The 9817-nt window shown below is 51.8% G+C and overlaps 1 protein-coding gene across 1 annotated transcript; it reads left to right on the top strand.

Annotated features, from left to right (window-relative positions):
- Window positions 1-25: 25 nt before the first annotated feature.
- NSUN5 (NOP2/Sun RNA methyltransferase 5) lies at window positions 26-5473 on the top strand. Its single transcript, XM_006270227.4, has 10 exons — window positions 26-169; window positions 265-387; window positions 478-661; window positions 1091-1199; window positions 1655-1793; window positions 2543-2658; window positions 3231-3409; window positions 3668-3872; window positions 4287-4445; window positions 5009-5473. Exons 1-10 carry the CDS (start codon window positions 77-79, stop codon window positions 5202-5204), a joined length of 1503 nt encoding a protein of 500 aa, XP_006270289.1. The 5' UTR covers window positions 26-76; the 3' UTR covers window positions 5205-5473.
- Window positions 5474-9817: the final 4344 nt, after the last annotated feature.

Genomic DNA, 9817 nt, shown 5'->3' with positions numbered 1-9817 from the left:
GTGAGGCAGCTACGGCCGGGGGTGGGCCGCGGCGGAGCGGGTGCGGCGCGGGGCGGGTGCGGAGCGGAGCGGGGCCATGGCGCTCTACAGCGCGGCCGCGTCTGTCCTGGCTGGGCTGCAGCGCCGGGAGGGCTCCCTCAAGACCCTGGTGTACACCAGCCGCTTCCAGGTAGCCGGGGTGCCGCGCGGGGCGGGGCGGGGCGGGCCTTGGTGCCCGGCTGGGCGGGCGGGCGGGCCCCGCCTCACGGCCCCGCGTCCCCGCAGAACGTGAAGCAGCTGTACGCGCTGGTGTCCGAGACGCTGCGCTACTCGGCCGTGCTGGACTCCATCCTGGCCAGCGCCGCCCTGCTCAAGGCCGAGAAGAAGCTGTCCCCCCACCTGGCCAAGGTAGCGCCGTGCTGCGTGGGGTGTGTCGGGCAGAGCGCGGAGGCGCAGGGCAGGGCCCGACCCGACCCCCTCCGCTCCTTTCCCCCGTAGGTGCTGGTGTACGACCTGCTCTTCGGCAAAGGCCTGAAATGCGGAGGCCGCCTGAAAGTGTTGATGCTGAAGCATCGGGCCCGGCTGCAGGCTGAGCTGGCCCGTCTTAAGGTTTGGAAGAAGGTGAACCGCAATGAGGATCTGCTGGTGCCGGTCCCGGGGGTGAGCCCAGGCATGTGGCAAGGTACGGAGGAGATGGAGGAACGCTCCCCTCCACATCCGTGAGACGGCCCCAGGGATGGGTGTGAGTGAGGGCCCTGTGCTGAGCCTGGATAGGGGCGATTCCTGTGTGCTGTGTGGCTTGCAGCAGCCTGTGGCTCATTTAAAACCCTGCGTCTCCAGGGATGGTCAGTGCTTGTGCTGTTGTCTTAATAGGTAGAAGGGTCACAAATAGGGCGGTGATTTTTACGGTTCGTTCTGGATGCTGGATCCGTGAGAGCTGGGCTTCTGCTTACCTGGCTCTCTGTGAATGATGGCCTAGACTGGGCTGGGTGCGTGCCCACACCTTGCCCATCTCTCTTGTCTGATTCTTGGAGCCAGTTGTGATATTCTCCTTCGTCAGGTGATGCGGGGGTCTGGCATATGCCTCTATAATCTGACTTTGTTTTCCCAGCCCCTCAAGTGCCGCGTTATGTCCGCGTGAACACCCTGAAAACTACTGTGGAGGAGGTGATTGACTACTTCAAACGCCAGGGCTATGCCTATCTGGGCAAAGCAACCAGGTAAACGGTTCCTGCACTGAGCTGGCATCTGCTTTCTGGTCTTAGTTGTCCTCCTCAGGCAAGCTGTGACAGATGCTCAGCCTGCAGGTGGGATGTGGGAAGCTTTGCACATAGCGCAGAGATGTGAGCTGTCCAGCATTGGCTTTTTCTGGAGTCTTCGCCTAAGGTGGCAGGGCTTTGTATGAGAGTGAGCGTCACTAGACTGTATCCACCCCAGTAATGGCAGCGGGTGGGTTGGAAACTCCATGATCATACACTATACATTTCATCCTATCCACTTGCATGCTGACTGGTCCCCAAAGTAAAGTTAGGGCATGGGTTAGGGTTAGGATCAAAAGAAAGGGATTTTCTCGCTAGCTTGTGATGTATCTTGAGCATGGGAGCGTATGAAGCAGTGTGTGTCTTCCACTGTATCATTCTTTTTCTCTCCTCGCACACTCATGATCTTGGGACAGCATGAAGGACCTGTGTTCCCTCTCAGAGAAGCAATTCTTGTTGGATCTTCATCTGCCAGATCTGCTGATCTTCCATCCACAGTTAGATTTCCACAAGAACTATCTTTACATGGCAGGACACATTGTACTGCAAGATAAGGTCAGTGCAGTATTGGGCAAAAAAAGACACCATAGTGGGGTGGGAAATATCAGGGACTACTTTGTGTGGAATGGAGGGGGACATGATAAAGGGTTCTCCTGCTGCTTGATGACAGCTGATGGAGTGTGTAGGCAAAGCCTGTGAGAGAAGGATGAAGGCTGTATTTAAGCTACTGCTCGTGCTCTGTTGCTATCAGGATCTAATTTCTCCAGCTTCCTGATCCAAGAGATTCAGATAAATCTAGAAAAAAAGGGGGGTGGGATATTTTAAATATAAAAATGTGAAGCAGCTTTTGATGTCAAAAGCTTGTGCTTTCTTCTCAGTTCTAGTTTTTAATATTTTGTACCCATAACACACAAAACCACAACCTGAAAGAAGGCTTTGGCTACTAGATGGCGGGTGGTTGTAGCTGTTGGTACCTGGGGAGACATGAGCCTACCTGGAGTGGAGGAATAGGGATGTGAATTGGATAAGTTTTTTTTAAAGAGCAAGGAAAGAATTAAGGGCATCATCTGTCATTGACATCCAGGCTCCCTGTGAAGAATGGAAGCAGTTTACACTATTTGTGCTGCTTGATCATGGGGACTAAGAAGTCATGCTCACATTCTGGAACACCGTTCTGCAGCACAGGGAGGATTCTAGCCTCATGGGGGCTACAAGGACTGGCTGTGGAAAGTGGTCTGGAGAGACTGAGCCATTGTATTGTGGGGGAGTTTGTACTAGGCTGTGACTGTTAGCCTTCCTTTCAGGCCAGCTGCCTCCCTGCTTTCCTCTTGAATCCCTCCTTGGGCTCCCATGTGATTGATGCCTGTGCTGCCCCTGGAAACAAGACCAGCCATCTAGCTGCCATCCTGAAGAACAAGGGGTGAGTGTGAGCTGCAGGGCAAAGCTATTAAGGAGGGAAGCCTAAGTGAGAGATGGGGAGGAAGATGCTTGCAGTTTGAAGGGTAGTTTCCTCAGTGGGAGGTGCTGAAGCTGTGACTAGAATGTCCTCGCTACAGGGTAGGAGAAAAGGAGTTAAAAGCAAGTCTCTGCAAGAAGGAAAGGGCAAGCAATCAAGGAGGGATGTATGAATATGGAGGCCTTTTCAGCTTGTCTTGCCAACTATATTTGTCTGAGAGCTACAACTGCCTTGGTCAAATTGAGGAGGATGAAGAGCAGGTCTTAAAAGGCTGGGACAATGGCAGCTGGAGAGGGACCTGGAAGGGAATTGAAAAGTATTCCAAGTCACTTTGTCAGCCATTAATAACAGCTGCTCTGAAACTGACCTGCAAGGATGCAGCCCTGTGGTGTGTTCCCGTGCACTTGAGGACGGTGGCATAAAGGGGGTACCCTACTGTAGTGGGGAAATAGGCTGAACAGTCTCTATGGTGCCTGGTGCCCATGCTGGGGCTGGTCTGCTTTACACTGCTCTTTGGAACTTGGGATCCAATTCAGACAGATCTTTGCCTTCGACCTGGACATCATGCGCTTGACCACCATGAGTACCATGCTGGTGCGGGCTGGGGCAACCTGCTATGAGCTGGCCAATCAAGACTTCCTGACAGTTGACCCTTATGACCCCAAATACCGTGAAGTGAAATACATTCTGCTGGATCCCTCATGCACTGGCTCAGGTAAAGGGCTGGGGGTGGCTGCCCTCTTGGAGCTGGACCAGAACCATTTAGTGAGAAAGTGGGGAGTTGTTAAACCAGTGCCCATCTGAGCCACTGGTCACCAAACTGCCTCCTGGCCCCTGTCTGGGGAGACCATGGCTGCCCACTCCTGCCTTGGGGAGGGTTCTCAGACCCGTGGCTGATCCATGTCCCTTTTCCTGGGTTGGAACCCAGATTGCCTTGCCTGTCTGATACACCTTCCCACCTCTTGCACCTTAGGAATGGTGAACCGGCTGCCAGGCCCAGAGGGCCCCCCCAGCCTGGAGAGACTGCAGGCACTAGCTGGATTCCAGCGCAAGGTCCTGACCCGAGCGCTGCGGTTCCCTGGTGTGCAGCGCCTGGTGTATTCAACATGCTCTGTGCATCGAGAGGAGAATGAGGACGTAGTGCGGGATGTGCTTCAGGAATACGGAGCAGCCTTCAGGTGCCAGCAGGCTGCAGGGCTGAAAAGGGCGGGGGAAGGGTGATTGAGGCAAATGTGCTACAAGGGAAGTTGGTGGTCTGCCTTGTTGTCCTTTGTTGGATAAAAGTGAAATTCTCAGGCAGGCATCCCTGCAGCTGGTCACAATGGAGGTGTACGTGCCATCCACTTCTCTGTAGGAGTGGGATCGTAGTGGTAACCCACTAGAACAAGCACAGCTTGAAACTCCTGGGCTGTGGGTTGGGGGTTCCTGCTACAGTGCTAAGCAGGCTTCTGCCTCCTGCTGCAAGTGACTTGCCCCAGCTGCCTGTTCAGCATCTGTTGCGGTACAGCAGTTGTTCTTGGACTAAGCAGCTCTGGACTGGGACAGCAAGCTTTGTTTTGACTGTGGCATCCCTGCCTGTCCCTCTCCCATAGATTGGTGAATGTGCTGCCCTCTTGGCCCCAGCGAGGCCTTGCCACCTTCCTGGGGTCTGAGTGCTGCCTCCGAGCTTCCCCGGAAGAAACATTGACAAATGGTTTCTTCATCGCTGTGCTGGAGAGGAAGCCAGAGGGTGATGACATTGCCTCATCCAGGTGAGAGCTCAGAGAGAGGGGGATGGGCCTTGCCCCATATACTCAGCTTGAATCATCCAGCACTTCTGTCTGTCAACATGGGTTTGCTCTGTAGTGAGAGCTCCACCATGCAGGGTGCTGGGTGGCTATACAAATTGCACATGATTTTTCTTCTGACAGCAGTGCAGGGAAATGAGCCTCAAACAAGATCCTTGCTACTTGTTCCACAGCACAGCATAAGGCAGGAGATGTGGGGCTTTAAGAAAAAAATTGAATTTGAACAGAAGGCAGAAAGTCAGAACTGCAAAGTTGAAGGGCCTGTGTGGGGGACAGTGAGAGAATTAGACCACAGTATTTGGGAGGTGGGGAGGGAACAGGTAATGAGGTGCCATGGGTATTGGGAACCCCAAGCTAGTAAAGTTCCTTTGTAGTGGATAAAAAGGGAGGCTGGACCATGAAGGCCACCATGGGAGGCAGGATTGGGACAGCTGCCCAGACAACAGCTGGATACTTATGCTGTGAAACATTCTTGTCTTGCCTTGTGGGGGTTGATTTTTTTTTTTTGTCCTGTGTATTGCTTGAAGCATCCTTCCTGTGGAGGCAGAGGCATCGGCAACAGCATCGGCATCAGCACCGGCACCGGCGGCAGCATCGACAGCGGTATCAGCACCGGCAGCGGCTGCTGCACCAGCAACTAAGACGGCTAAGGTTAGCGAGGAAACTGTCCCCCGTGCTGCCCGCAAGAAAAGGAGACGGGCAAAGCGACAGCGTGTGAAATGAGGCTTCTCCCAAGAACTCTTAAGCTGCGTCAGCCTGGCCGGCTGGCAGGTCTGCTCAGCAGCATGGCTGGAGCCTCTCCATGTTGGGCACGCTGCTCCCCCCTATGTAACTACAGGACAGGGTGTGCTAGGGCACTCTGCCAGCATTGCCTACGGTTGTGACCTGCTGGGTAGACCGGCTGCTGGTAGGAGCTAAAGCCCCAACACTGCACCTGGCCTGGGCCTTTTGTCTAGCCTGCTTCAATGCCAGTAAAATTTGAGCTTGTTTCAGATGCTGTCTCTGAGTTTCTCTTACCCCACCCCCGACTCAGCATCTGTGGTGTAGATGTAGCCTCTGGGTTCAGAGGGCATCCCTTTCCTGATGGGATCCATGCCTGACTGGGGCAAAAAGTTGATTCTGCCTAGTAGGCTGGTGTCCTGCTCAGCCATGTAGTAACAAGGCCAAATTATGCTTATTTCATTGTCTTTTCTACCTTTATCAGCAACTAGTTTCTGGTGCTGTTCTTTGGTCTGGTGGGTGGTATGAAGGATCTTTCTTCCCTTCCTTACACTGGCCTCTCTTGTTGCCAGAAGTTTCTTGCAGTACCCTGTAATAGCTTCTTGCCTAAAGTGATGGCTTCCTTTCTGCAATTGTACTGGTGGTATAAATTGGGTGCTGGCTTGACAGAAATGCCTGGCCCTTGGGTGCTGGACTGAGAATTCTAGTGGGCTCATGTGGAATGGAAAGTTTGGCAGTGCTACTGCTAGCTTGGGGGAAGCAGCATGATGCTTGTGGCTGGGGTTACTTAAGGTGTATGCACTTCAGTGCTCCACACAGCCCTTCATTTTCATCAGCTTTTTGACAACCCTGTTGCTTTTGCCTAAGAGGCCTTTGTGGAAGAAATCCAGCTCCCAGAAGAAAACAGCTGTGAAAGGGGGAACCCTGCCTGCCACTAGCTCAGAAACCCTAGTTGAACTCTTCAGTACTGCCTATCTCTGCACTGTAAAGACTTCGTTTTCCCCACTCCTGCACCAGTAATGCAACTGGGGTCCGTGAAGGCTTAGAGGGCCAAGTCCAACTGTTGTCTCACCAAGTCTGGCAGGCTCCCATAGTTGCAGTGGTGCCAGGGACTCCAGTGTGTATTCACTTAATTTGAAAAATGACGTGGCCTCCTGTGCAGCTGAAAGAAGAGGGTCCATTCCTATGGAGATTCTAGGTTCTCTCATTTGTCCAACCCCAGGAGTAGGGACTAGGGTTACCATATTTCCAGGTCCAAAAAAGGGCACCTCTGTCACAGGGTGGAGGGTGGGGGCAGCGGTGCCCTGCCCCTGCCCATTCTGTTGCCCTTCACTGACAAGTCACATACCTCCCCCAGCCCCACCTGTGTCAGTCAGTTCCAAACAGCAGTACCCTTTGGTGCTGTCAGTGCCCTACACACCCAACCCACAGTCACCCATCCTGCAGCCCCTGCCCCCCTGCTGTTGCACCTCTCGACCTGCAGTCCCCTACCCTGTCCCCCAGCCCTGCTGGTACCCTGTACTCCTGATCTGCAGACCCCTGCTCCCCCCAGTGCTGCTGCTTACTCTCTCTCTCGCTTGCCTGAGCCTGCACGGGAAGCACGTGATGCCTGACAACCAATCACCTTGCCTGCTGCTCCGAGCCCAAAGCAGCCAGTCTGAGACAACAGAAAACCCAGACATTTGCTCTCTCTTTTTTTAAAAACCCACCCTGACGCAGCACGGGGTCCAAAAAAGAGGACATGTCTGGGAAAACGCAGACATATGGTAACCCTAGGACTGTCAGCACTTCCATGTTTGTGCTTTTACAAAAAAAGGCCATGGGCTAGATGAAGGCACTGCTGTGAAGGCTATTGTATCTGTGTGCATATATTAAAAAAACAAACAAAAACAAACCCACAAAAAAAACTGGTCTAGCATTTGGATACTCATGTAGCACCTCTTCAAAGGTGACAGATTTCCTGTAGGTAGATGTTCTGCACTCTCCAGCTGTGTTCAGGAACTTCCCAACTCCAAGTATACTGCTGAAGTAAGTAGTCTCCACCTCCAGACAGTGTGGCAAGGTACTGAAGTCCGCTCTGTCTGGTGCTGTTTATTCAGGTGTGAGTCAACAATATGTTCTTTAACAGAAACATAAACTTGTCAGGGGATAGGTGCTTCAAGAGCAGCCATGGCACCCCTGATGCTCACTCCCTGTTCCTGTTCTGCTCTGGCTCTAGGTCCCCTACCTCTATTCTCACCTGCCATGCCTAGATGTTCTTAGGAAAGGGAAGCTGCCTTAGGGCCCTAGAGCAAACTTCATGCTGGCCACCTGCCTGCAGATCTCTTCAAATCCTGTTGGACTTGCTTCAGTCTTTACACTCAATTAGTCCATATGTCCCCCCCTAGGATGCCTGTTGCCTCATGGCTAATCATTGCCTCCAAACCTCCCCTCAGGTCAATCATTGTTTAAAAGAGCACATAGCCTAAACCACCCTGCTACCTTAGGCCTCCACTCCCTTGTTGGGGCCTTGACCTTCCTGGCTTCTGTCCCACTGCTCTAGTTGGCCTTCTTAGCCTAAACCTGGGGCACTAGATCTGACTTCTCAGGCTCCAGCCCTTGTATAGTAATATGGGCTTTTGGGCTCATATCTCTGTCCTTCATGGGCTACTACCCCTTACTCTGGCAGGATGCATCCTGGCCCCCAAATCCTGCCCCTTTCAGCTATAGGCTCTCTACCCCTTTCTCTGCCCTTAGAGGACTGTTGGGTCCCTGACCATGGGTTTGCCTCTCTCAGGTGCTGGGCCCTTAACCCTGTGCATCTCTGTCGCTTTCTCTACTGGTGGGCCTTTGGCCTTGAATCTCAGCTTCCCAGCTGTACTGCAGCTTAGATCTCCCAGGCCCTGCCCCTTTCTGGTCATGTGACCTCCCCAGCTGTTCTGACTAGGCTTGCTGGCTTTACCTCCTGGTAGCTTGCTGCTGCTGCCTAGATACTGCAGGAATATCTCATCTCCCCTGCCAGACTCAACCCTGCGGAGCTATTGCAAGGCACCATCCCCACCTCTGCATTCTGCAATATGCCCTCCTAGCCTGTTTTCCCCACTATTTCCTTTGTAATCATCTCCTCCTGCTGCTTTTGTCCTCCTCAAATAACAGGAGCCTTCTGGCTCTGTTACAGAACTTATATCACTTCACGGAAGACAGGTAGGAAGAAAGAGATGGGAACCACTAAACAAGATGGGGGAGAATCAAAGTACTAACAACCTTGTTTTTCGTATGACTTGCAGCCCAAATGCATGTTGCATGCTCTGCTTTGTCTTCCTGAAATGCTCACAAGCTGGCTTTGTTCTATTCATATAAGCATGAACAGTCAATTGGCTGGACTCTTTGGTCACTCCTTCCTTCGGCAGCTCCATACAACATGGATTGGATTTCTGCCCAGCAGGTATTGAAGGTGCACTTGGTTGCAGGAACAGGTCTTTCATTTCTCTGACCAGATTTGCAAGCAGATTGTGGTGCTGTGGTTGATTGTGCTGCATTCTCAGGAGGCAGATTAGCAACCAAAGTAGGATGGGACAGGTAATTACAGTTCCCTTATCCATCCCACGCTGGGCACATCCTTTTTGTCCTGCCTTCAGATACCAAGGTGAAATATTGGTCTACTACAACCACAGCTTTCAGATCAGCAATATTATGAGCCAGGCATAGGAGGGCCGGAAAAAGACCAATGTAGTGCCTCTTTTTTTCAAAAAAGGACCTGGGGAACTGCAACCTGGTTAGGCTCATCTCAATGCCCAGGAAGTTACTGAAGCATATCCTAGGGAAGGCCATTTGCAAGCACCTGAAGTGGGGAAGGCTGAGCACAAGTAGGCAGCATGGATTTACAAATAAATGGTGTCAAACAGACTTGATCTCCTTTTTTGACAAAGTAACTAGGATGAAGGGAATGCTTTAGATATCATGTATTTGGACTTTAGCAAGGTTTCTAACAAGGCCTGCATGACCTCATAAATTAGAGATGTGGGCTAGATCAAACTACTGTAGTACTGATCTCCTGTACTAAGGTAGATAGATAACTGGCTCAATAGCCACAAGCAAAGGGTAATTTTTAACAGCTCCATGTCAGAACGCCAGGTTTCAAGTGGAGTCCCAGAGGGGGCCTGTCACTTTTCAATGCATTTATATTAATGATTTGGATGGTGGCATAGGAAGCTTCTTGAGCAAATTTGTGGACCACAGGAGACTAGGAAGGATTGTGAAGATGCTGGAGGATGGGAGTGCATTTCAGAAGAATCTCAACAGATTGAAGCTAACAAGAAGTCCAGTGCAAGGTGCTAACACTGCATGAAGAATAATCAAAAATATCGTGACACCAGGCCAGATGGTAGCCCTAGCAGCAGAGACCTGGGCATCTTGATAGATTACAGACTCAAAATGAGTCTGCAGTGACACGGCCACTCAAAAGACAAATGAGATTTTGGGATGCATCAATAGAAGCATTACATACAAGACACAGAAGGCAATAGTGCCTCTACTTAGCACTGGTTGGTTAGGCCTCATCTAGAATGTTGTGTGCAGTTCTGGGCTCCTCATTTTTAAAAGGATATGGAAAAGTTTGAGGGCCCAGAGGCAAGCAA

The sequence above is a fragment of the Alligator mississippiensis genome, chromosome 14, assembly GCF_030867095.1.
Source record: "Alligator mississippiensis isolate rAllMis1 chromosome 14, rAllMis1, whole genome shotgun sequence".
NCBI classification, from domain to species: Eukaryota; Metazoa; Chordata; order Crocodylia; family Alligatoridae; genus Alligator; species Alligator mississippiensis.
This window is presented reverse-complemented; position numbering and strand designations above follow the sequence as displayed.

What these genes read in the sequence shown, in the direction of transcription:
- NSUN5 (XM_006270227.4), top strand. Translation starts at nt 77, where the DNA reads ATGGCGCTCTACAGCGCGGCCGCGTCTGTCCTGGCTGGGCTGCAGCGC. An exon ending in TGTACACCAGCCGCTTCCAG is followed by an intron (nt 170 to 264) that starts GTAGCCGGGGTG and finishes GCGTCCCCGCAG; the next exon opens with AACGTGAAGCAGCTGTACGC. An exon ending in TCCCTCATGCACTGGCTCAG is followed by an intron (nt 3,410 to 3,667) that starts GTAAAGGGCTGG and finishes CTTGCACCTTAG; the next exon opens with GAATGGTGAACCGGCTGCCA.